The sequence below is a fragment of the Mauremys mutica genome, chromosome 2 (assembly GCF_020497125.1).
Source record: "Mauremys mutica isolate MM-2020 ecotype Southern chromosome 2, ASM2049712v1, whole genome shotgun sequence".
Taxonomy (NCBI): Eukaryota; Metazoa; Chordata; order Testudines; family Geoemydidae; genus Mauremys; species Mauremys mutica.
In genome coordinates, this window is record NC_059073.1 from 282,582,045 (window position 1) to 282,609,273 (window position 27,229).

A 27,229-nucleotide genomic window follows, 5' to 3' on the forward strand; every position below is an offset into this window, starting at 1 on the left:
CATCAACCCGCTAGATTAATATGAATTGTAATACACACACACAGGTAAAATTGGCATTTGATGATTAAAAAAAGTTACTCATGTGTAGAGTAGCTGGAGTTCTTTCAGATGTGCTGGTCATTCCACTCGTTGCACCCCATACACTAGAGATTAGAGTCTTTTGACGAGCAGTGTCCATTGTGTCCCTGCGTGTTCCTTAAATGTCCTTATGCTTTCATACCAAGGGCATAAAAATGTGGTGCATGCTCAACTGCCACTCAGTTCCCTTGCCACTGCAGAATCCATACATAATAGGACTCTGTAGTAGTGGGGAACAAGGGCAGGTCCTGGAATACATATATATGGATAACACATCTCGAAGAATTCCAGTTACTGTGTAGGCAAGTAATTTTTCTGTCTTTGAGTTGCTCTCTCTCTCTCTCTCTCTCTCTCTATATATATATATGTAGTACTCTTGCTAACTCCCAAACGCTCTCTCTGATTTCATGGGAGAGATTCCTGAAAAGAGATGGGGAAAGGGGGTGAGGGGTAAGTGTACAATGAAATCGTATGGAGTAATATACTGAAACAATCTCCAGTACTTAGCAGTCTGTTGTTATAGAGACCCATGACTCCTGGAAGAAGTGTAGATGGTTTCCAAATGGAGGGGGGAAAGGGTCTAGATCTATCAAAATGGTGGTGGTGCAAATCCTGAGCAACCTGTCAAAATGATTGCTTGCTCAGAGATACAGGGTAGGCTGTAGGGTGATTATCAGGTGTTTGCTAAATATTTGTACATGGTCCAATAAACCATCATTAATGGGGAGTGTCACACACTGTGGCATTATGGCATGGAGAATGTCTAGCAGTTTCTGTGGGGACTCCTGCATCTCCACTAATGGACTCTGGAGGAACTCAGCTATCTGCTTTAGCAGTTCTTGGAAGCTCTTACAATCTTCTGGATGAGACAATGTAGAGGAAATCACTGCCTCATCTGAAGATGAGGATTAAATAGCTATAGGCACTTGTAAATCTTCAGTCTGAGGATGTTTCTCCCCCTCATAAATTTCCTCTGTTGGCTGAGGATCATGTAACACCATCCGAGGCATTGCCCTGAGCCCCTTCCTGCCCACCGCACCCCCTCCCACACCCCTCTCCCAGCCCTACATTCATGGCCCTGCATGCACTTTCCCCACCCAGATGTGGCCCTCGGGCCACAAAGTTTGCCCACCGCTGTGCTAGACATTAATATCTCATTGGATTGTATGTGTTATCATCGTATGTGAAGTTATGAAGTTTGGCTATGTATGTGTTACTGAAAAATAATGTGAGGTTGAAAACACCCACAAGCCGCCTTTCAGGTACAACAGTAAAAAGGAGAAACAATGTTAATGGCTCATTGAGGAAAAGCACACAAGCACAAAGCTTACCCCAGGAACTGTGTACAATAGAAACCTCTCCAAGATAGCACTACACAATGAGAACTGTTTGATCCAGGTCACAGCAAAAGAGTTTACCAGCAAGTGGGAAGAAGATATAAAAGAGGGAAATGACTTCATGATGGTACCTCACTCTCCCTAAAACAACACACCTGGAAACACCCGAGGAACAAAGACTGAACTGGGGGAAGTGATGGTCCCAGACTAAAGGTATTTCTAGCCTGTGTATGAAAACCTGGGAAACCCGTTGCAAAGCAAAGACAGCTTGTACATTAAGAATCTGCCAGCCTGTTTATCACTCAGGGTGAGCATTTTCTAATTCATATCCTATATATCTAGTATGTTACGCTCAGTTTGTGGTTTTGTTTATTTACTAGGTAATCTGCTTTGATCTGTTTGCTATCACTTATAATCACTTAAAATCTATCCTTTTGAAGTTCGTAAACTTATTTTATGTTTTAATCCAAACCAGTGTGTGTTTGACTAAAGTGTCAGGGGAAAATCTCAGCTTGGTTACCACAGTGTGTATGGTATTCTTCACATTGAGGGGGAGGTGGATCGGGTATTAAACCCATATACTAGCCAGATTTGACCAGGGCAGGATGGTACTGCTCTGGGGTCCTAGTCTGGGAGGCTGGTGGTTAGAGAGCCTGCATGTAACTGCAGCTTGGTGTGTTCCTACCTGTGTGAATGCTGGTGAAAGTGCAGGCTGGAGGGCTCTGCAGCTTGTCACAGCAGCACAGTGTGAGAGGGAGTCCAGGCTGGTGGGTCAGAGGGCTCAGTGGTACCCCAGCTCCAGCTGGTACCCCAGGGGGAACCCGTCACACATGTAAACAGTTTTTCTGGTGTGGTTCCTCTGGTGTATTTTGAGATATTTCTTCTGCATAAAGCTCTTTCTTCCTTTAGTGCATCTAACTAGTGCCTGTCCTCTGAGAATTCTTTGGTGTGTTTTCACATACCTCTGTTCTCATCCATACGTTCAGCAGTAACTGTGGTCATGACCTACATATGGAAAAGACGGTTACTCACCGTTGTAACTGTTGTTCTTCGAGATGTGTTGCTCCTATCCATTCCAGTTAGGTGTGTGCGCGCCGCGTGCACGTTCGTCGGAAGATTTTTACCCTAGCAACACTCGGTGGGTCGGCTGGGCGCCCCCTGGAGTGGCGCCGCTATGGCGCAGGATATATACCTCTGCCGACCCATCCACTCCTCAGTTCCTTCTTGGCGGCTACTCCGACAGTGGGGAAGGAGGGCGGGTCTGGAATGGATAGGAGCAACACATCTCGAAGAACAACAGTTACAACGGTGAGTAACCGTCTTTTCTTCTTCGAGTGATTGCTCCTATGCATTCCAGTTAGGTGATTCCCAAGCCTTACATAGGTGGTGGGGTCGGAGTTAGATGTTGCAGAAATCAAAACTGCTGAGCCAAAGGCTGCATCATCTCTGGACTCTTGGACCAATGAGGCAAAGGTGTGGACCGAGGACAAGGTAGTTGCACGACACACCCCCTGAAAGGGTATGTGAACCAGGAAGGCAGCAGAGAAGCCTGAGCCCTGGTGGAATGTGCAGTAAGGTGGCTCTACGGAACATGGGCCAAAACACAGGAGGTCCAGATGCACGACGTCATCGAAGATGAAATCCTCTAGGAGGAGACAGGTATGCCCTTCGTCCGGTATGCCAGTACGACGAAGAGTTGGGGGCGTTGCGAAAGGGCTTTGTCTGCTCGATATAGATTGCGGATGCCCTACGGACGTCTAGGGAGGGCAATTGTTGCTCTCCTTGCGATGAGTGTGGCTTCGGAAAGAAGACCGGAAGGAAGATATCCTGGTAGATATGAGAGGCCAACACCACCTTAGGGAGGCAGGTCGGACGTGGTAACAACTGCCCTTGTCCTTGAGAAACACAGTATATCGTGGGTCCATTGTGAGAGCCTGAAGCTCGGAGACTCGTCTGGCCGCTGGAAAGGCTACAGGAAAACTGTCCTCCAGGACAGGTATATCAATGAGCATGTTGTCATTGGCTCGAATAGGGCAGTCAAAAAACTTGTTAGAACCAGGTTGAAGACCCAGGTTTTTGGCGGGGCCCAACTGAGGGGGGGGGCATAAACGCTCCAAGCCCTTGAGGAACCTAGAAACCACAAGGTGTAAGAATACGGAGCGGCCACTCTCCACTGGGTGGAAGGGAGAGATGGCTGCCAAGTGTACCCTTAATGATGATCGCGCTGCTGTTTGAGAGACCAGAGGTATTCCAAGATGGAATGGATCGGGACCTTGGCGGGAGAAACATTGCATGTTTCCAAGCAGCAGGAGAAACGCTTCCACTTGGCCAGATACATTAACCGAGTGGAAGATTTCCTACCACCCAGGAGAATCCTGGAGAACCGCGGCAGAACAACGTAACTCGGACCGGTTTAGCCACGCAGCAGCCATGCTGTGAGGTGCAGGGATTACAAGTCCGGGTGGTGAAGCTTGCCATGATCCCGCGTCATGGGGTCTGGGCAAAGAGGCAGGGGAATAGGGTTGGCTACCGACAGGTGTAGCAACGTGGTGCACCAGTGCTGCCTGGGTCACGGTGGAGCGATCATGATCAGGTGCGCTCTGCCCCTGCAGAGTTTTAGCAGGACCCTGTGAACCAACGGGAACAGTGGAAAAGCGCACAGCAGATGGCTCATCCACGGCATCAGAAAAACCCTCCAAGACCGAGCCTAGGGAGAGGCCTTGGAATGAGGAGAACTTCTCTCTCTTTTCATTCTCGCGAGAGCGAAGAGGGCTATGCGGGAAAAGTCCCACTTCCGGAAAACGGAATGGATAATGTCCGGAGGAAACAACCACTTGTGAGACAGGAAGGATCTGCTGAGGCGATCCGCCAGCTGAAACGCCTGGTATACAAGGCAGACTGCTCTCAGCTCTCGGACATTGATGTGTAAGGCCAGCTCTTGAGCTGACCGAAGGCCGTGAGTGCGAAATTGACCCAGGTGAGCACCCAGCCAAGAGATGGGGTGTCTGTCATGAGGGACCCCGAGGGGTGAACGGAACAGCATCCCTGGATACACCAGGGAGGGCGCTGACTCCTGGTCGAGGGAGCCCAGGATGCTCAGCGGGAACGAGACGACCATGAGTATGCTATCTCTGCCCGGGTGGTACACCAAGGTGAGCCACGATTGAAGTGGACGGAGGCGAAGCCTGGCATGTTTGGAAACAAACGTGCAGACAGCCATGTGACTCAGGAAACCTAGGCAAGTGCGAGCCAAAGTTGTCGGGAAGGTCCGTAGACCTTGTACAATTGTTACCATCGCCTGAAACTGAGGCTGAGGTAAGCAGGCTCTGGCGAGACTGGAGTCCAGGATGGCCCCAATGAATTCTATTCCCTGTGTGGGAATCAGAGTGGATTTTTCTATTGATCATCAGGCCTAGACACAGGAATAGGTCCGTGTCGATGCCCACATGACTGGTAACTTGGGCCCGGTGGTCCCTCGAATGAGCCAATCGTCTAGATACGGAGAACGTGTATCCGACGGTGGCGAAGAGAGGCGGCGACTACAGCCATGCACTTTGAATACACTTGGGCTGTATAGAGGCCAACCGGGAGGGCTGTATACTGGAAACGATGGTAGGCCCCAAACCGGGGTACCTTCTGTGTGGAGGAGAAATGGCGACGTGAAAATACGCGCCCTTCATATCGAGGGCGGCATACCAGACTCCGGGATCCAAGGATGGGATGATGGTCCCCATGGGTACCATGCGGAACTTATCTGCATCGTGAACTTGTTGAGTTCCCGCAGGTCTAGGATAGGTCTGAGACCTCCCTTCGCCTAGGGGATTAGGTTTCGTCCTTAGGTACCTCCTGTATAGCTCTGATGAAAAGGAGCGTCCGCACCTGTTGCAAGAGGAATCGCTCGTGAGGGGGTCCCTAAGAGGGACGAGGATGGGTAGGCTTTAGGCCCATTGGTGGTTAGAAGAACCCTTATTTTGGCTCCTTTGGGGTCCTGATTAACGCCTATGACCACGTAAGCGATGCCTGCTGGCAAAGTCCTGTCTTTGTCTAGGCGCAGGGTAAGAGCGGCGAGGCTGGGGACGGAAAGGTCGGCGCTGAAGCACCGGTGTGTGCATGCCGAGAGAGAGCGCAAAGTGACCCTGCTGCCCTTTAGGCTTTGCAACCTAGGGCCAGTTTTTCCAGAGAACAGGACTTTGCCATTGAAGGGCAAGTCCTGTATAGCGTGCAGCAGCTGCGAGGGAAGGCTCGATAACTGGAGCCATGAAATGTGCCTCGTGGCAACACCCGAGGCCAGAGTCGTGACAGCGGAGTCAGCTGCATCCAACGAGGCCTGGAGGGAAGCTCTCGCCAGCTTCTTCCTTTGTTCCAGGAGGGCATGGAACTCTTGACGGGAGTTCTGAAGAACCGACTCTGTAAATTTGCCCATCGCCACCCATAGTAGCGGCTAAGCAGGGCTTGCTAGTTTGCTACACAAAGTTGCAGGGCTCCCGCCGAGTACATCTTACGGCCCAGTAAGACCATTCGCCTAGCCTCCTTGGATTTAGGGGCTGGTGCCTGCTGGCCATGGCGTTCCGTCCCATTGAGGGACTGGGCGACAAGGGAGCGGCGGGGGGGAGATGTACATATAGGTACTCGTACCCCCTGGAGGATACCATGTACTTGCGTTTCGATTAGAGGAGGGCCCGAGGAGAATGTTCCTGCCCCCGCCTCATCTGGGGAGGAGGAAGAAGAAAGGCCAGGTACAAGCGGGTCCTGTGCGAGCTCGCGCTCCTGGACAACCTCCTGATCCGGTGGGATCTGGGAACCCGGTGGCTGAACCGGGGCTTGCTCTGTACTGGTCGGAGGGGGACGGCTAATTGTCGCCTCTGGCACCCAGAGTTCCGACGGAACGGAGCGAGATGCGACCACCGGTACACCTCTGGCGTGGTAGTATGCCCAAGGTGACTAGAATGACCACTGATAGGTCTCCTGGAAGACTCTGGAGGGCACATCGGAAAACAGAGTACTGCGCATATGAAGTGTCCGCACGGGACAACACTGATGCGTGGCTGGATGGCCCTGGAGGAGCTGAAAACCCCTTGGTAGAGTCTTCCTCTCTACCTGACATCGCTCGACGCGGCACCGGGGATCGGTACCGGGAGACATACCGGTACCGAGAACGGGACCTGCCACCGGAGCTGTGCCGGGCGGTCGACCGAGAGCGCGAGGCTCGATGTTCAGGAGTGGCTACGGGAGTCCCGGTGCCTGGGGCGGTGCCGGGGAGCTGAATCGGTGCTGAGTGTACCGGGCCGGCGAACGGGACGCTGACCGGTGCCGTGAGTACTACTGGTACCGAAATGGAGAACGGTGCCGAGACTGTGAGCGGCGTCGGGACCTCGATCGGTGACGGGACCGAGAACGTCTGCGGGGCCGCGATCGTGAACGGTGCCGCTCTGCGGTGCCGACGCAGGGTGGCGTGAGCAAGACAGGCTCACCGATAGACAATATAACCCACACCGGCGGTGCTGGGGGTTAAAGCAGCGCAGGCTCTGCCCTTGCCATCAACTCCCTCGCTGTGGAAATGTTTCTGGCGTGGAGGGAATAGTGAGCTTAACCACAGCTCGCACCGGGGAGCGTTCAGGTGCTGGACTCGACGGCTCTTGCATGGCCGGGGTCTACGGTGCTGATACTGTCGGTGCCGCAGCAGGTACAGGTGCCGGGCCGTGCGACATAGTAGAGCGCTCGGGCTGCGGAGCAGGCGGCTCGGATGCAGCTTAATAGCGAGCTTGACCACGGTTCGTACCGGGGAGCTTTCCAGCACCGGACTCGACGGCTCTTGCCTGGCCGGAGTTAACGGTGCGGATATTGTCGGTGCTGCGGCCGACATCGGTGCCGGGCGATCCGACTGAGCATAGCGCTCGGCTGCAGAGCAGGCGGCTCGGACGCAGCTTCATAGCGAGCTCGACCACGGTCCGTACCGGGGAGCTTTCCAGCACCGGACTCGACGGCTCTTGCCTGGCTGGAGTTAATGGTGCGGATATTGTCGGTGCCGCGGCAGACCTCAGTGCCAGGCGATCCGACTGAGCATAGCGCTCGGCTGCGGAGCAGGCGGCTTGGACGCAGCATAGGATATTGTGCCTTTTCATCCTCCAGGAAAGGGATCCATGCCGAGTGGACGTCGGAGCCAGCGATGGCCGATGCCGAGAGGCCTTGGCGGTACCGGCGATCCGGTGCCGAGGGAGCGCTCCTTGAAGACTAACCAGCGCTCGGTGCCGAGAGCGGAGGAGCAAGATCTGCCTCCCTCAGGAGCTGCTTGAGACGAAAGACCCGCTCCCCTTTGTTCTCGGATTAAAGGCCTCACAAATGCGGCCTTTATCTGTGAGGTGAGATCCCTCGAGGCACTTAGGAGAGGATCTCTTGTCGGCATCGGCTTGTGGCTGGCCGAGCATTATAAAACCCTGTGGACCGGGCATCGGACCCGGCACCGGGTGAGGGGAAGGGGATAAACCCCGAACACCTGTGAACTAAATACACTATACTATACTACAAACAAATAAAGTTAACTACAACTATAAACATCTGAACTATATACTTAACGAGAGAAACTACGAGTAGCTAGGGAAGTGGAGGCCAGCTAAGCTGCGCTCCACTGTTCCAACGACCGACACGGGCGGTAAGAAGGAACTGAGGAGCGGATGGGTCGGCAGGGGTATATATCCTGCGCCATAGCGGCGCCACTCCAGGGGGCGCCCAGCCGACCTACCGAGTGTTGCTAGGGTAAAAATCTTCCGACAAACGTGCACGCGGCGCGCACACACCTAACTGGAATGCATAGGAGCAATCACTCGAAGAAGAATAAAGAGATATAGAATGTATTTCAAGGAAAAAAGCAAGCAATTTAGCTGAATCTTTAATAAAACTGTTCACAGTCCACAACAAAACACATAAATGTGTAGCCTCCTTAAACATACCATTTTCTGAGTAGCAATTGGGTTAGTCTGTAGCCACAAAAAGAACAGGAGTAGTTGTGGCACCTTATGCTCAAATAAATTTGTTAGTCTCTAAAATGCCACAAGTACTCCTGTTCTTTTTAAACAGTTTTCTGTGTAGTTATAACTGTTCAGCACGCTGCACAGGGCAGAACTTCTGGGAATTACATCAGAGAATGAGCTAGTGTGCATTTCAGTTACTATGGTATCATACTGGGAAACATAGATGAATATTATCGGAAACTTTGGGAACACTATTTCCAATACTTTTGACGCGGGGGAGAGGGGAGAGAGAGAGAGCCAGAATTGTATCACCAAGAGCAGAAATTATCCCAGGACATTTACAAACCACTCTGGCATTTTGATGACTAATGTGTTGTGGTAGCAGTTCACTGGTATTTTCAATATCATTTGCAGTGCAGGAGTCTATATATATATACGTAAACTACCATTTTAAAAAGAAATCAGAGGGCAGTTTACCTGAATCATTAGTAAACGAGTCAAGTGAGCGCCACGTCTTATCATCTAAAGTAATATTCCCGTTGGTGTAGTTAAAATTCCTGACACACTTATGTCTCAAATTGCCCTTAAAGAGCTGGAGGCTTACGAGGGCAAAGACACTCAAGCAGAAAAGGGTCAGGATCATCACATCAGTAAGTTTCTTAACAGACTGGATCAGTGCACCTACGATGACTTTCAGTCCTAGAGAGAGAAAATTCAACAGTGTATGGACTGAGAAACTGATACACATATGGCATACCATTCTTTCGGAGATTTAAAACAAGATAGAGCAGCCACCGTTTCATATTTACTGGGCCAGTATTACATGCATCTTTGCAATATGAGCATAGCCCAGATGAGCTAGAAGTGATCGACATGAGAAATGTAGAGTTTTCCCTTACACACATTTATCCCTAGTACTTTTGTGGGTAAAGCAGGCTGTATGGAGGGCATTTGACTTCTTATGCTCTTCCCCCGTGAATTGCACCCTCCTCCATGCAAGGATCAGGATAGTCTGTCTTATCTAGAAAGGGGAATAAGCATCATGCTAATAAAATTTACAGGGATGCTACCTAGGGAGGACCTGTGAACACAAGAGACATACAGAAAATAATACAGACAGACCAGAAAGAGACCAATGGACCAGATTCATTGACCTTATTCAAGTTTTATACAGCCCTTCCTTAATCAGGCAATACCTAATTGACTATCCTGATTAAGAAATAAGCAAAAACTGAATAGGATCTGACCCAATAATAATAAATATTAATTATAAAGCACAAGTCTGTTGAGGTATTGACATTGCACAGTCAAAACAATGATAAACAAGAACAATTAGAAGGGCTTTCTGGGTAATAGATGTTATAAAGATCAAACAAAATCCTCAAAGACATAAATAAACAAAGTAAATTAGATGGCAAATTGTTTCCAGTGCTTAAATCATTCTGACTGGGCCAACAATCCTGAGACACCATCCATGTCCACAAATTCAGTGGTATCTGTAACAGCTGAAAGTTATACATATAAAAAAGACAGAAGACTTGAAAAAACAAACAAATAAAAAACAATAATAAAGTAGTTGGAGGAGAAAATCACTTGTGGTTGACAGAAAATACTCAAAGATCTTCTTACCTGGGACTATTGAAATGGTTTTTAAAGCTCTCAGAACCCTGAATGTGCGAAGGACTGAAACACTGCGTCGACCACTAAATATCGTTGCATATCTGTAAAATCAAGACATGACACAATATGCTATTGAATTGAATGAACAAAGCAACTATTTTATATGCCTTTTCCTAACTGCTAACCCTTCTGAGTATATAATATTTTGTGCATTAACAAACCACATGTCAAGGGCTCATCCTAAATATTATAAATCTATTTCTTGGTTACTTCAAATAGAATCTATTTACATGGCAGTGCTTGATTATGCATGTTGCCAACTTCCTACAATACACTTTTAAATTTAAACTGAAATAACACAGACATTATTCAAAATCATGTATTTAAAGCAGAGGAAGAAGAGAATAATTTCGTTTTGAACAGATACTCAAGTAAAACTTCAAAATATGCCTCCTCCCTATATCCACAATAAACCTATCAATTCTCCTGCATCACAGACCTACCTCCTAAATAAAATCTATCTATTTTCCTACCTAAAACAAAATGAATTGAATCTCTCCTTTAGAACTGTGTCCCATATTCCCATAATGCAAAGTAATCAGTTCTCCACCCAAATAGCCCCATTCCACAAAAGACGCCTAACATCCTCCCATAACACAGAGTCCCCAATAGCTATCAGCTACAGCCTTTGCTCTTCTCTGCTTCTCAGCTCTATCTGATATTATTCCTTCCTCCACACACACACACACACACACACACACACACACACACACACACACACACACACACACAGTTCTTTTGGCGAAGCAGGAGGTCAAGCTTGAGACTTTGAGTGAGTCACAACTTCACGGGGAGGGATATTAATGAGATCGGACTCGGACTCACTCAGAATGTTTCTCCTAGTTTATTTTATACACAATCTGGTTTGTTTGGAGCAAAGATGGGAAAGACCACAGCAAAGCTTCACTTACACACACTAACAGAGGCACGTGTAATTCCACATTTCTCTTTTCCTTTAATGGTATCATTTTGATATTCTTTCCCTTAGAACAATAGCCAATAGTGCCAGGCGAACTAGTAACAAAAAAGAACCTATGGATATAATGCAGTGGTTCCCAAACTGGGGTTTGTGAAATGTTACAGGGGTTCTCGGAAAAAAATTCTCTAATGGTGGACAGAGCTGTCCCTTGGACTTCCAATAGCTATGCAGATCAAAGCAAGCATATATGTCACACTGAGGAGATTTAAATTTCAAGACTCCTTATACGAAATGGAAAGGGAGGTGGATATTTTTTGCTGTTTTTAAAATTAAATAGGCACCTAGCACTGTTTTTAAAATTATTATGAAGAACAAGTTTAAGCTTCGTAACATGTGTTGTTTGGCTGGACTACTCAAGACCTGAATGCTTGTGTAGGAGGAACTTTGAGTTGGCTTCTTAAATACCTTCATGCTGTTTCACATCTGATACTCCTTGATGAAACAGGCTTATTCAAAGTGATACAAGCTACGAAAGTGAGATCTTGGAAGAGTGTTGCCATTTTCATAATGTAATAAAAATACTGTAATAATAAATAATAATAGTGTGAATAAAAGTCATAAAAACAAATTTTATATTTCCAAGATCACTGCTTTTTTAATTTATTCTCAGGTAAAAGAGAAAATCCCTGGAAATATTCATTTTTAGGAGGGGTTCGCGAGACTAGACATTTTAGTGAAAGGGGTTCACAGGTTGTTAAAGTTTGGGAACCACTGATATAATGGAACTCTAAAGTTCCGTGGCTGTATTTGTGTGTGTGGTAGGAAGTTCCTCGTCTCCTCTTCGTTGACTGGGCTGCAGTCAGGGCTGGCTTCAGGCACCAGGGCAGCAAGCAGGTGCTTGGGGCAGCCAGCGGCAAGGGGCGGCATGTCCGGCTCTTCGGCAGCAATTCGGCAGGGAATGAAGCGGCGGCAGCAGAGCTGCTGTCGATAGCGGCTTCTTTTTTTTCCCACTGCTTGGGGCAGCAAAAACGCTGGAGCCGGCCCTGGTTGCAGTCAGCGTGCTGTCACTGGGAGACATAGGGCTTGGCTACACTTGAGAGTTGCAGTGCTGGGAGTTACAGCGCTGGTCGTACAGCTGTGCAGGGACAGCGCTGGTGTTTGGCCACACTCACAGCTACCAGCGCTGCAGTGTGGCCACATTTGCAGCATTTGCAGTGCTGTTGGGAGTGATGCATTATGGGCAGCTATCCCAGCGTTCAAGTGGCAGCAACGTGCTTTTCAAAAGAGGGGGGGTGGGGTGTAGTGTGACAGGGAGCGGGGGGAGAGAGAGAGTGGATTTTTGAAGCCGACACTGTGTATCAGCTCCCTAACTTGCAAAATCAGAAAATTTTCCCAACCCCTTGCTCTTAACTGCAAACAGCCTGCAGACCAGATAAGCAGCTGCTCCAACCGACTCCCTTTCTCCACCCCGCCCCCACTGTTTCTCTCGTCAAGAAAACACTTAACCCCTGTGAATGAGGCAGGCAGGGGGGTATCTCATTTGATTGTTCACAGATTGATCACAGCAAACAGGAGCTGTGTTTGTTTTTTAGATAAGCAGCTCCCGGAGCCGCAGAGCCCCGAGTTCACAACAAAACAAAGAGAGGCTGCATAACAAAACAAAGAGAGTAATTTAGTTAAAAGCATTCTGGGATATCTCCTAATACCCTGGAGGCCAATAACAGCGCTGGTGTGTGGCCACACTTGAAGAGCAGCGCTGCATCACCAGCGCTGCACTCGTTACACCTCAAGCAGACCAGGTGTACAGCCAGCGCTGCAGCCAGGGAGTTGCAGTGCTGGATGTGCCTTGCAGGTGTGGACAGTTACTAAGTTGCAGCGCTGGAAAGCCTCCACCAGCGCTGCAACTCTCAAGTGTAGCCAAGCCCATAGTGAGTTAGAAGCTGTCTGTGCAGACAGCTCAGAGGAATTCCGCAGGGAGTAGCTCCAGCCACTGTTGTTATGGAGTGTACCCCATACAATCTACTACAATGAAAAAATTGGAAATGCTATGGATGATAGTATTGCCGGTTTATTACCTTACTGTGATAAAAAGAAACCAAGAAAGAAGGAACTAAAAGACCCAGTGTCCTTGGAACTCACACCACTCTGGAATGTTCTGAGTAATCAAATAAAACCTGGACTAATAGGTTCTGCCTCCTATTGGTACTTATATTTGAAAGGAAACTAACATAAAAATGGACATCCCTTATGAGTCTTGAGCTGCGGATTGCAAATATTCTTGACCTGCTTGTGTAATAATAGGAAGAGTCTATAATAAAGTGGCTTAATGGGTTTGATTTTATTTCCCTCCTGTGGCTGTCACTGTAATAGCTTTCTAACTTCAGTAGTTCAAGCTCAGGTTGTATTTCTGGTGACAAAATCCCAGATTTGATTCACTGACTACAATGGTGTCTATGTACGTGGCCAAAGTGCCTTCACACACATGCATTCACACACATGCATGCACACATACACACTTCATGATATTAAATCTCACTGCCTGTCAGGTCAGATCCTTTCCCTATTTCAAATAAAGGGGCTGCTGGTTTCTATGGGATGGAATACAGTGTCTCTTATTGCTGTCTTTGCCCTCTGTGCAGTCCCTTTTATCCTCTTTTGAGGGATTGACATACGGTTGCTATCCTCTGCACCCTATAATGAAGGGGATACAGGAGCACTCAATAGCTTTTCCAGATACAGTTATTGCTCCTTAAAATGATTTTGTATCTTGGGTGAAAAGTACAACAATTTAGACACTTCAGTGAAAAGTTAGAGAAAAAAATCAAAACAAGCAAAAATACTTTAACTGCATGATATCCCTTAATATACATATACACCCTTACTTACGCCAGAACAATGACACTGAAATCCAACCAATTCCATAGATCTCGAAGGAAAGTGAATTCATTCAGACAGAATCCTCTTGCCAATATTTTTATCAATACTTCAAAAGTGTAAATGCCAGTGAAAGTGTATCTGGGGAGTAAAGTGTCCAAGAAATGCGAGAACATTAGCAATTAGTGGAGGAGGCACATTCAGTGTACTCACTCTGTGAGCTCCCTCAGAGCCTCCGGGAGCAGGTCCAGTGGCTCCGTTGAAGATAATGGAAAGGCTCCATCAATTTCTATGAGTGTTGGATCAGGACCTAACTCACAGGCAATTTGAGATATTAGCTGACAGCAGTCTGGATGCAGTTATCAACATCTGTGTCTGCAGCATATTCACTTGCCTCTGACAATTTTCTTTGCTAAAATGTTAAGGTGTCTCAGATTGGGCACTCCAAATTTGAGGTATCCAAAATCACAGGCCACTTTTAAAATTTTTGAAGATAATTCATATCATCACTTGTCAATGTGCCAAAATAGCTGTATGTTGGTCAGTTTGTGAATCTGGTCGCCATTTCTTTAAAGAACATTGAAAAACTTACAGAAATGCAAACTTACAGGATCTTCATTTTAAAGGCAGCATTGTTTTAAATGGAAATTGTCAGTAAATGCTCTGCTGGCTTTTCTGAGTGCACTTGTCACTTCAGCAAGACCGAGGTCTCCTGCGGGAATTCTAAAAGCATCTGATACTCAGAAAATATGTTCAGAAATTATTTAACAGCAATTTAGCCCTTTTCACTGAGAAAAAAATATTCTGAAAATACTGTCTGAATTCATTCAAACAGCATTTTCAATTCTCACAGCATATAATATTCTGTCTAAATTCTGACTCCCTTACATAGAAACTTAGGGCAGCACACCATTACAAATGGAGACGTATATTAAAATCATGCCACAGTTTTATTCAGATATTACAGTTAGCAAAGTGGATGAGCTGATAGACTGAAAGTTGTTAATTCAGATGCTGATCCTGCAATGTACTCCAAAAGAGGAGGAGCTGCAGTGATGTTAATGGAATTTGTGCAGGTGCAGGGATCCAGCTACATAGAGTTCACTACAGGATTGCCAGCAGCAAGTGTTCAAAACTCATGAGTGAGGCCTGAAAAAGTCACACGATTGGCCTAAAAATAATGACATTTAGAAATAATACATTTGGGGTTCTTTTTCTTTGCCTTCTCTTGTTGAGGCTATTGGGGTCACATTTTCAAGTTTTCCTCTACAACTAGGAGGGCTAGAATTGTACCTTTTTTTCTGAAATCTGAGATTTTCAGGTTTGAACATGACTCTAAGAGCTGGGGCTTTAAGACAAAATACTAAATATTGTGATATATAGTGAAAGTGATAACATTGCGAGAACTGGCAATGCTGAAGACAGAGTTCCACTAGCAAAAAGCATCTGACAGAATATTTTACTAGAGCAAATAGTGCACAAATCAACATTACTGAAAGAAATTTAAAAAGACAAAGGATCACATCTTGAAATCCTTATTCAGTATTGACATTGGTGGGAGACTTGTCTGGGAAAGCAATGAGTAAAAACTGAGGAAAGACTTCAGGGATTAGAGCAAGGAAAGGTGGAGGAAAGATAAACAATAAGAGAAATTTAGCACTTTTTTCCCCTCCATGGCTCAAATTCTACTCTCCAATGAGTTACTCTGAGTTTACAGTGGAGCAAATGAAAATAGATGATGGCCCTATTTCCACAAAGCAACAATCCTGAAGTTCTAACAGAAGCAAAATTCCTATTGACTCCAATATGACATTACCTTGTGAGAGGACTACAAGATTAGGCCAATTAACTAATTAATTAGAACTAGAGAATTAGGAAAAATAAATTCCTACAGAAATACTTACTCAACATACTTGCTCCAGCCAGAAGAGTCAAGTGAATTAGCCATGAAGACACAATTGGTTAAAATAGTGCACATAATAAACATAGTGAACAATGTAAGTAACAGGAGTTAAGGTGAAGAACATTACTGTATAATCAGAAAATGTCACTAATATACAAAGTGTTTTAACAGTTGTGGATTTAATATTTGACTTCAAATTCTCTGACATGCTTAACAGTTTTATTTTGATGTTATTCATTTTAATTAATGTCACCGCATAATACACTATTATTAACATTATTTATAAGACAGTAGCATCTAAGCAACTAAGATTGAGACTTCATTGCACAAGGCATCACATGTAAAACTTAATAAAAAACAGTTCCTACCTCAAAGGGCTTAGAGTCTAAATAGGAAAGAATGCCAATGATGGGGGGGAAAGGATGTATTTTTATCCTCATTTTACAAATGAGAAACTGAAGTGCAAAGAGATAAAGGCCCCAGATCCACAAAGGTATTTAGATTTCAATGGAAGTTAGGAGCCTAAGTAGCTTTGTGGAACTGGGCCGAAGTGACTCGCCCAGGGTGACACAGATAGTTGTGACAGGTGAGAATTGAATCCAGATGTCAGTGTCTCAGGTCAGTTCCTTTGCCACAAGACCATCCTGCCTCACACAAAAAACGTTTGTTCAAAAAGATACGTGTGGAAAATATATCACTGCTTGGCACTACTCTCCTTCTACCCTTCCTCTTCCCTCATATAATTTGTTACACTCATTTGTGGAGTCTCCATCTTAAATTGTATTATAAGCTCTCTAGGGCAGGAACCATGACTTTGTATGTGTCTGTATTGCATCTGACTGGTGCCCTTGGGCACTAATGCAATAAAAGTAAAGGTAATAACAGTGAATTCCTCATGAAACTCTGAGGCATGTATTGTATTATGTCCTTTTTACAGATAAAGAAACCAAGTGGTCAAGTCACTCATCCAAGATCACAAAGAAAGAGCCAGGAACAAAATCCAGGGAATTGATCCTGATATCACTGACACTGATTTTATAGTATAGTAACTATGGGTGTGAGCCTGAAAGCGGTGCCAGGGGTTTGCACTCCCACACACACGGGATCTACAAAAGCACTGAGCACAGCTCAGTAGCATCACTGGTGCAGATCCCCACTTGCAACTGGTGCAGAAAGCTAAGCAGATACAGTGACCACATCACAGATGTGATCCATGTGCAGCTAGCTCTGGAGGAGTGTGCAGAGGGCAGAAGGGGTGGGACACCACACTCCCTGTAGACATGCAATCCAGGAAGCAGGATTCCCCTATGCCTACCAGCTGCAAGTTTAGGAGCCATCCTTTCAGACAGGGACCTCCAGAGACCCAACAGCTGCACCAAAAGCACCATGGACCTGAACACAGGCAGCCCTGCTGGAGAAGGGGCATGTCTGAAGTAGGCTGGCCAGCCCATGCGATCACACTTCAGCATGCTGGAGAGGTGACCATAGACAAAAATCACCCTCCTTGTACTGTTGCAGAGCCATATGCAACACCTCTTCATCGGAGCCTGTCCGCTGCTGCTAGGATGGGCTCTGGATTACAGAACATCCTTCTCCTCAGGGTTCTCATAACACCTTTGCAGGGCTCCATGTGATTGGTGGCACTCTGAGATCCGTACAGTGGCAGGATCATGCCCTCTCTTGGGTCTAAGTATCACTGTGGTACTCCAGTGTAACTTCACAGTGTAAAACTGGTGAAACACTCTAGTGAACCAAGCACATTGACTTTGCATCCGACGAAGTGGGTATTCACCCACGAAAGCTCATGCTCCAATATGTCTGTTAGTCTATAAGGTGCCACAGGACTCTTTGCTGCATTGACTTTAATGACATTACTCCCAACTTACACAGGTATAGTGAGATCAGAATTGGGCCCTTTGTTACCTGATTTCCAAGGCCATCCTTCCTCTGTGCAGATCTATCCCTGTACTTTCCAGTTTCATATACTAATAATAGTCATTTCTAAAATCATTCAAAATTATCCGTGAGCTATCTGGAGCACATGTATTATTGCTTTTAGAAAAAGGCTAGAGCTAGCATATAACAAGCACAGTATAACACCCATTATCTTGTATTATTATTAAAAAAATAGAATGAGTAAAGCCAACTGAAAGGATATTTGTGTACCAAAATTTTAATCGCTTCTCTTCTGATTGAATGGAAAGGGCTAAGTATACACAAGGCACGTGTGGCAGTAAATCGGAAGATTGTTTTTCCTTTGTTCAGTACCATAAATGTCTTTAAAGAAAACAAAAACATGAGAGATAATATTAAATAAATCAAACTTTTCCAGAAATTTAACTGAGGATGTTAATGGTTTGTATCTGTGGCCAGCGCTGCAGATTATAGGTAAAAGTTTGATGTCTGGACTTGCACTTTGTTTGTTTAAACTGAAAGACTTTTTTTGTAATTCTTGTCATTCCTTTTGATTTGTTATATATTTATACCACACAATTTTCAACGAATCAGTAAGAAATATTGTTTACTATGGAGAACACATTACATATCCTTTTTTTCCCAAGGAAAATTTAGGCTATTAATTAATCAGTTGGAAGTTCTCAGTAGGAAACTTCCTTCTTTAGCCCTGATCTTAAAAAGAATTTGCAAAGTCGTCATTTTACTCATGTCAGTATTCCCATTAACGTAAATGGGACAACTCATGTGAGAGTCAATTTCCATTCGTCTGTAAGCATTTGCAGGATCAGGGCCTATATTTACTGAACCACTTTCTCAGAATTCACTAATATTGACATTAGAACTCGTCCAGAATTTTTCAATAACAATTTTTCACCAAAAAATACTGATTTGTCAGACCTGAAACTTTTCCTACAAAAGAGGTGGTTTAGCTGATCTTTTAATTGGGAAGGTTTCTCGGGATCAGGGTGGAATTTCTGAAAAACCAGGGTCCCTGGAATTTCCGCTAAAAACTGGAAAAGGGGAGTGTCCTAACAATTGGGATATACAGTCAGTTGCTCTTCTTCCCTTTCTCAATTTCTCCAGTTGGAGCTCTTCCACTTTGAATAAATAACTAAATATTCTTTGGACCAGAGAGAGACCGACTCTATTGCTCAGGTGTTTTGGAACTCACCTGGGCATATGGGAGACCTGGGCTCATGTCCCTGTGCCAATGAATAGTGAATTATTTATACAAGATGTAACAACTGCAACAGGAAAGCCTTGGAAAAACCCATCCCATTAGCTTGGGGGATAGGGCTCGAACCAGAGTGTGGGAGATGTGGGTTCAAGTCTCAGAATTTCACATATATTTTAAAGGCTAAAATATATTCTATAGAAAACATTGTCGAAGAACTGGTGGTTCTGTAAATATATATATATATTTATTTTCTGTATTTCCTTGTTAAAATTTGTAACATAGGAAATAGACTGTATTAAGTGATTCTGACTATCAGCAGGCTTTAGAGAGAGGCTACATGTAATGTAGTGTCTTTGATCAGCCTACACATAGGTCTGGTAGGCTGGAAGATACTTTAGATAAACCAATAACTCAATTTTCTGTCATCATGTAGTAACAGATTTTTATATTGTGTCCAATGTTATATTCAGTGTGGGTGAAATTCATCTTTGTGAAGAGGGCTAACATACACCACCAAAGTCCCACTTGAGCCCTATTTGGATAGCTTAAGCGAGGGGTAGGCAACCTATGGCACGGGTGCTGAAGGCGGCACGTGAGCTGATTTTCAGTGGCACTCACACTGCCTTGGTCCTGGCCACCGGTCTGAAGGGCTCTGCATTTTAATTTAGTTTTAAATGAAGGTTCTTAAACATTTTAAAGACCTTATTTACTTTACATACAATAGTTTAGTTATATATTATAGACTTATAGAAAGAGACCTTCGTATGAAAGGAGACTTGAGGAGCTCGGTTTGTTTTCCTTAACCAAAAGAAGGAGAAGAGGAGATATGATTGCACTCTTTAAATATATCAGAGGGATAAACACCAGGGAAGGAGAGGAATTATTTCAGCTCAGTGCTAATGTGGACATGAGGACAAATGGATATAAATTGTCAGTCAGGAAATTTAGGCTTGAAATTAGACTAAGGTTTCTAACCATCAGAGGAGTGCAATTCTGGAACAGCCTACCGAAGGAAACAGTGGGGGCGAAGGACCTCCATGACTTTAAGATTAAGCTATATAAGTTTATGGAGGAGATGGTATGATAGGATAACGGGCTTAGTCAATAGGTCAATTAAGTGCCACACTGGTAATTAGTACAATGGGTCAATGATAGGATATTGTTAGCCTTTTTCCAGAGGGTATGGCTGGAGAGTCTTGCCCACATGCTCGGGGTTCAGCTGACCGCCATATTTGGGGTCGGGAAGGAATTTTCCTCCAGGGTAGATTGGCAGTGGCCCTGGAGGTTTTTCGCCTTCCTCCGAAGCATGGGGCAGGGGTCGCTTGCTTAAGGAGTGGGTGGATCGGCTTATGTGGCCTGCATCTTGCAGGATGTCAGACTAGATGATCATAATGGTCCCTTCTGATCTCGAATTCTATGATTCTATGAAAACATTAAAATGTATTACAGGCATGTGAAACCTTAAATTAGAGTGAATAAATGAAGACTCGGCACAGCACTTCTGAAAGGTTGCCGACCCCAGCTAAAGCAGAAAGTAAGTGGTGCATATGCTTCGTGCTGATTAATTTCATTCTGTTTGATTAGTAGATTATAAAGTTAAGGTTTTATTACATTATCGCTTAGTACTCCAAGTATGTTAGGTACCTGTTTTATTATAACCTGATTTAATACAGCTGTCTTAATATAATCATTCAAAGGAAGCACTGCCAAATTTAGCTTTCTGACCCATAAACCAGAAAAGGCTCTCTACTAACAACTGGTCAAGGAGGCATAAAAATCATATCCCTCAGCATAAGCATTTCTTCTCTGCACTTCTTAATAAAGCAAAGTTAAAACAACAAACTTTTTGGATGGGTCTAACCTTGTGATCACTGTAGTAAGGGTCAAGATCCTCCAGTGGTTCCCCAATGAGCTCCTGAGGGGGATTTCCATAGAGAGCAGGCAGCTTCTGGAAAGTCTTCAAGTCAAGCTGGGGCCGAGGTTTCTCTTCAGGCTTCTGACCTACGCATTCCTTCTTGGCAGCGATTCGCTTCTCAATAGCAGCCAAGGATTCACGCGTGAACTTGCAGAAATTGTTAGAACATGGTAGAGAGAAGTCAGCCATCTTTTCATCCTTTTCCTCCTGTTATAGATTGTATACCTAGTAGTGGAAACAGCTAACAAGAGGTATCAACGTAAGTGATTACCAAAAACCTGTCAAATACAACCAACCACAGTTGGCTTATAACTACACCTGATTTTGTAGCTGTCAGTCTCCTAGAAAAACCAAACCAAACCAAACCAAACCACCACCAACCAAAACTTGCATTACCTATTAAATGAGATGTCTTATGTGACAAAGTCAGGCTGGACAGTTGTAAGAGAATGGTGCATGTCAGATATTTTAGCCTTTTTCCATGTAAACTGACAAGAGTTTATCTTGGGTTAATCAGGGGTTTCTGGAGACCAATTAAGGGCTGCCCAAGACCTTTACAAACCCCTCTTCTGGTGAAAGAGGAGACACAAGTTGCTGCAGGGTTAGTGGCAGCAGAGAGATAGGCTTCTCCAGAGTGAGAGGCTGCTTTCCTCCCTGTTTAGGGGAAGGACTGGCACACCAGTGCCCCCCTCCCATTGCAAGAGGAGGAAGTGCTAAGCCCAGCAAGATGGAGGAGGTGCCCTGCCACATTTGTTTCTTTCTCTTCATTAATTCCATCAAAGAGTAGCCAATTTGCTTTCTTGAAAAAGGAGTTAACAGGTTCCTTCCTTGAAGCCTGGAAGTTCCCCTTTGCTGTCGCCTTCCTCAAATCAATAAGATTCCACTTGCCCCCAAATGGATGGACAGCAGGGGTCCACCATTCTATGAACTAAGTGTTGGAGCCCAACTGCCAAACTCCAACTGGCATGGAACCAGTTGATACCAGTGTTCTATCTCCATCTCCTGTAAAAGGAGCATACAAAGCAAAAATGTAAAAGCATCTGAAGCTGCTTGCTAAGAATAGGAGCCCTGCTGGATGACTGCTTCTTGGAGCAGCTAGTCCTGGAACCCTCAAGGGGAGAGGCAAATCTTGATTTAGTCCTAAGTGGCGCACAGAATCAGGTCCAAGAGGTGAATGTAGCTGAACCTTTTGATCATCACAACCATAATGTAATTTAATTTAACATCCTTGTAGGGAGAAAAATACCAAAGAACCCCATCACAGCAGCATTTAACTTCAAAAAGGGGAATGTGGTGGGGTGTTCACACCACATTAGACTGGAAAGTGTTAATGAGCATGAGAAGGGGCAATTAAGTTGATGTGCTACATCTGAGGGGAATTAGGTGGCCTAAGTAACCCCTGATTGACAACGGAGCCCAGCTGAAAAGGAACAGGAGGGGCTAGTATAAAGCCAGGAAGATGACAGCAAAAAAGGGCTACAGTGAGCAAGCCTGCAGTCACTCTCTAGGCATTAGATAGAGAAAGGAGGAAACCTACTGGAGGAGAGTAGAAACCCCAGGGATCCAAGCCCTGAAGGAAGAGTTTACCCAGAAGGTGGTGGGGTGGAAGCCTGAGAGAAGGTGTAGGACACAGCAAACAGCAGCAAAGTGGGACATTGAAGACCTTGGCCACTGATTAGAGGATCCCTGGGCTGGAAACCAGAGTAGAGGGTAGGCCTAGGTTACCCTCCCAGCGACTGGGAAAGTGGCACAGTTAGGGCAGTCGATATGAAGACTGCCTGGGATGGTTTATCCTGTGGGATTTTGTCACCACAGGAAAGGAAAAACATAATGATCTGGCCAGAGGGCCAAGACATGAAGAAGGAACAGCTGAATCACAAAAAGGGAACACTGTATGTCCGGAGAATGAGAGGGGATGCAGTGTGAGTGGTGGGAAAAAGGGGGCATTTCAGACATGAGGGCAGCTAATCACCAGACATGGCTTTAATGTTGCACCCCATAATGCTTTTAGAAATATGCTTGTGAGTATAAATATGACATAACCGGAATATGTTTTATGCTAGATATGCCATGTAACATATCTCTGCAAAGGTTATGATCTACTGGATATAATCATCCTATTTGTATGCATGTATCATTTTTGTATTTGAAGTTATGAATATTGGCTATGTACTTGTTTGATTTTAAGTAGCCTCAGTGAAGCATTTGGTCAGCTTCTTGAGAAAAGACTACTCTCAGTAAGTGCCCAATCAAGAAACACTTAAGCTGACAATGAACTTCGAGAGATGCCAATCCACATCTCGGCTTTCCTGGGAACGAGGCATCAGACTGTAAGGAACTGAGTCATGCATGGACATGTGACTTGCCCATGGGACTCCAAAACTCCATCTTGGAGCTGGATCCTCCATAGGAGAGGGGAAGGGGTTTCTACCCACAAGAGAGCGAGTATATAAGCCCCTGGGGAAGCCCCTCCATGTTGTCTCCAGCTGGCTCAAGAGAGCCTCTCTGCCCCAAAGGATGCCTGAAAGAAACTGGAACAAAGGATAGCAACTACAGGGGTGTGAATGATTGCTAGACCCAGACTAAAAGGAGGCTAGTCCATCAAAGAACAAATGGAACATCTCTGAGGGTGATTTATACCTGCATTTAGTTTTCTTACTGTATTAGGCTTAGACTTGGGTGTTTTATTTTATTTTGTTTGTTAATTTACTTTGTTCTGTCTGTTATTACTTGGAGCCACTTAAATCCTACTTTTTGTATTTAATAAAATCACTTTTTACTTATTAATTAACCCAGAGTAAGTATTAATACCTGGGGGAGGGGCAAACGGCTGTGCATATCTCTCTCTATCAGTGTTACATAGGGCAAACAATTTATGAGTTTATGAGGTTAACTCAGCATTAATCTGGGAAAACACCACAACCAGGGTTCATAAACACAAACCATGAGAAAAAGACCCATCCCCACGTAAGTGGGGGTGGCCTTTTCCCCTCAGGGTCTTAAGTCAAGCAACCCAAGTCCCTTTAACATGCCCATCCCTTCTCTGTATCTCACTCACAGTTGCTGTCCTTGGCCAGTGCAGCCCCAGAGTTCAGAGGTTCATCCGCAGAATTCACCTCCCACCCTGTATGGAAGGCAGGGGGCGGTAAGGAGGCACCTTACACGCTGCACTGCTTGGGCATGCCGCTGTGGGGTTCTGCTCTGGCCCTCTCCACCAGCCACCCTGCTAGCCGCTTGCCACACCTTTCCACAAGCTGCCCTGCTGGCCGCACCTCTCCTCCAGCCATTTGCCATGCCTTTCTGCCAGCCACCCTGCTAGCCCCTTGCTGCACCTCTCCACCAGCTGCCCGCTCACCAAGATGTCATCACACACACCCCCGCCACACATACACACATTTAACTCAGCTTAAACAGGGCTCACACCACCAAGTACAAGTACCTGTCTCTACCCTTTCTCAACTCATTAGGCATTGGAACCCATGTCCCCTGCCTAGCAAGTGCTGTTAAGTTGAGGGTGAGTCCCTCCATTGGGGTATGCCAGGTACAGTTCTGCTGCCCTTGGGTCATACAACAACGATAACAACCCTTTATTACAAGGAGACTGGGGATCCAACACCAGCCACAAGTGATCATTTGGGCAAGCAGTCCCATCGTGTTGAGCACCTAGGCAGGGTGGGTGTGTCCATGCAAACGAGATCAGCTTCTGAAGTCTTTTTCCACAGCTCACCACTAGACATCAGGGGAGAGCTCATCCAGATTCTGCTTATATACATATTTTATGGCTTTTTGCTTAATTAGGTTATGTGAGCAAAGAATCAAGCGATCTACTAACACAGAAGGCAAAAATTTTGACAGTACCTAAGTGATTTAGGAGCCTAATTCCCAGGTGTTTTTTTCAAAAGGGACTTAGGCACCTAGGAACATAATTGCCATTGACTTTAAATGATTCTTGGCTCCTAAATAGCTAAACAACATCTGAAAATGGGACTTAGGTGCTTTCAAAATTTTTACCCACAGTGACTGTACATATTTTAAGCTCAGAAGTACAGAAATATTTGGAGGAATGTGATTCAAGACATATGAAATGTATGAAATGGACAGAAGGGAGTTTTGTACTCAGGGGTGAAAGTATGTCCAGTGACTTACCGGTACGCTGGGGCCAGCTCTGGCCCCCGGAACGGGAGAGGCCTAGGGCAGAAGGGGCATGGCTGAGGGAGTCAGAGCCAGCCCCAGCCCACCCTGTAAGGTAAGTGCCCCCTCAGCAGCAGCAGCCTGGGGCTCTGGGGCTATTGAAAGGGCCTGGGGTTCCCCTGCTTCTACCGCCCCGGCCCTGTAAATAGCTGTGGGAGCCCTGGGGAAGCAGCGAGGCTCCCACAGCTATTTAAAGGACCTGGGCAGCAGAGGCAGCTGGAGCCCCAGGCCCTTTAAATAGCCCCTGGAGCCCCCCACTAACCCTGAGCTCTGGGGGCTATTTAAAGGGCCGGGACGGTAGAAGCAGCGGGAGCCCCGGACTTTTTAAATAGCCCCCAGATCCCTGCAGCCCTACCCCAGGGCTCCAGCACTGGGTCTCTGGTGGCAATTTAAAGGGCCTGGGGCTCCAGCCCCTGCTGGGAGCCCCAGGTCCTTTAAATTGCCCCCTGGGGAAGCCAGGCTGCCCCGGTACAGCAAACTGGCTCTTGCCGGTACGCCATACTGGGCGTACTGGCTTACTTTCACCTCTCTTTGTACTCTTACAGTTTACTGTATCTCCAGACTGGTCAACATGTTAATGAGGAAGAAAGGTAGTCTTCTTACCTGCTTATTACTTTTCTTAACCCTTGCTGTAGGCTTGCATTCTCCCCAGAGGAATATGGGAACAATTAAAAAGAGCTTTTACTCAGAAGACATGACAAAACATATTGTAGCAAAATGAGAAGTAGTCAAGGCTTGCCACTTGCCTTACTGTTATTAAGTGTAAGGTGGCAATATTCACCAAGACACGCCTCATGGTGTTGCCAGATTGCTTTGGTGAAGAAACTTCAGAGGCCAGGAAGGCGGAATGCAGAACAGTGCTCATGGTCATTCTTAACTTCCCATTTCTTCTTTTCAATGTCTCTGAATTTTGACTGAGTTATGTTCTAAAACTGGAGCCTGTAACACCAGGCTAGGAAGAGGAGACTGCTCAGAGTGAGTCACAATACCAAAAGAGAGAGAAAATAATGAATTCTGGGAAGAAAAATTTGTTTGGTAGTTGATATAGCTTTTTACTAGTAGAAAGGGATGCGTTTTGTGCTTTTGACCCCAGTTTAAGAAAACACTTGAGTACATGCTTCAATACATCCCTATTCTGGAAAGCATGTCCTTCAGTGCTTTCCTGAATCAGGGCCACTATATCTTTGCAATATTTCATTCTTTGCAACTTTATATTACATATATGTGATTTTGAAATCAGTGCAACTCATAATATTGTAGTGAAATTAAAATGAAACCTGCTCTAATGTATTAAAGTCCAAACAAATATTTGTTTTTTGTCATTTGGGATAATTCAGATGTTGTGGTATTGATAATGAGAGCTGTGAATGATGGATGAAATTATACCATTTCTGTGCAGTGCACAGAAGGAATACAATAATTGCTCTACTGCGCTATCTGCCAAATGTTACACGGGTGCTCATCAGCAAAAATGCTTCCGTAAAATCTACCAGCCTCAAAAACTCAAGATATTCAAATAATCATTTAAAACACTTCCTCCCCTGACCTCACCATTCATGTTGTTTTGTTGAAGACTTTGTTACAGATTTCTCTCTTTTCCTTCATCAAAAAAACCCTTCAAAATATAAAATTTCTTCAAATTTAAATGAAATGTTCCTTTTTTATTCAAAACTCTTCTGTTTTGAATAACAGAATAACTTTTGAATAACTCACTCTAATGTCCCATAAAGTCATTTATGTTTACCAAGCACTCCTTGGTCAGAGCTGGGATTCAGAGCCAGAGTGTGTTTTCTGGTCCAAATATTTGTGCAAATGTCTTGACCTGGGGACAATAGCTAGGTGTTACACAGGAAATAAAATCTTGATCCTGCTGTCACAGATGTCAATGGCAAAATTCCCATTGACTTAAATGGGAACAGAAGTATTTCCAAAATACACTTTTCAAACACAGAGAGTTGTGAGGTACCTAAACTTTTGCTAATTAAAGTGTATCATTATATAACATACAGGATTAAAAAAATGTTCCTTGTTTATTCAGAAATCTTCAATAGTATCCCATGATACTATTTATGTTACCTAAAAAGTGCACTTGTGGTTATTTTTGAATTTGTATTGGATCAAGGCTAGATTTAGCAATTTGACCATCAGTAGATTAAATTGTTAATCCAAAGCCATTAAGTGATTTCCCCCCTCTCCCTCCCACCCCCGATGTTATGGAGGCAACAACAGCA

At 45.2% G+C, this 27,229-nt stretch overlaps 1 protein-coding gene across 1 annotated transcript in view; it reads right to left on the reverse strand.

The window, feature by feature from the left end:
• LOC123362850 (sodium channel protein type 5 subunit alpha-like) overlaps nt 1-21,331 on the reverse strand; it is a 121,649-nt gene extending 100,318 nt beyond the window's left edge. The window contains exons 1-7 of the mRNA XM_045003356.1: nt 21,204-21,331; nt 20,754-21,048; nt 17,918-18,036; nt 15,761-15,853; nt 13,869-13,997; nt 10,013-10,104; nt 8,861-9,082 (exon numbers count right to left, since the gene is read on the reverse strand). Of these exons, the coding sequence (XP_044859291.1) occupies nt 8,861-9,082; nt 10,013-10,104; nt 13,869-13,997; nt 15,761-15,853; nt 17,918-18,036; nt 20,754-20,996 (898 nt within the window). The 5' untranslated portion in view covers nt 20,997-21,048; nt 21,204-21,331. The remainder of the gene's footprint in view (nt 1-8,860; nt 9,083-10,012; nt 10,105-13,868; nt 13,998-15,760; nt 15,854-17,917; nt 18,037-20,753; nt 21,049-21,203) is intronic.
• Nucleotides 21,332-27,229: the final 5,898 nt, after the last annotated feature.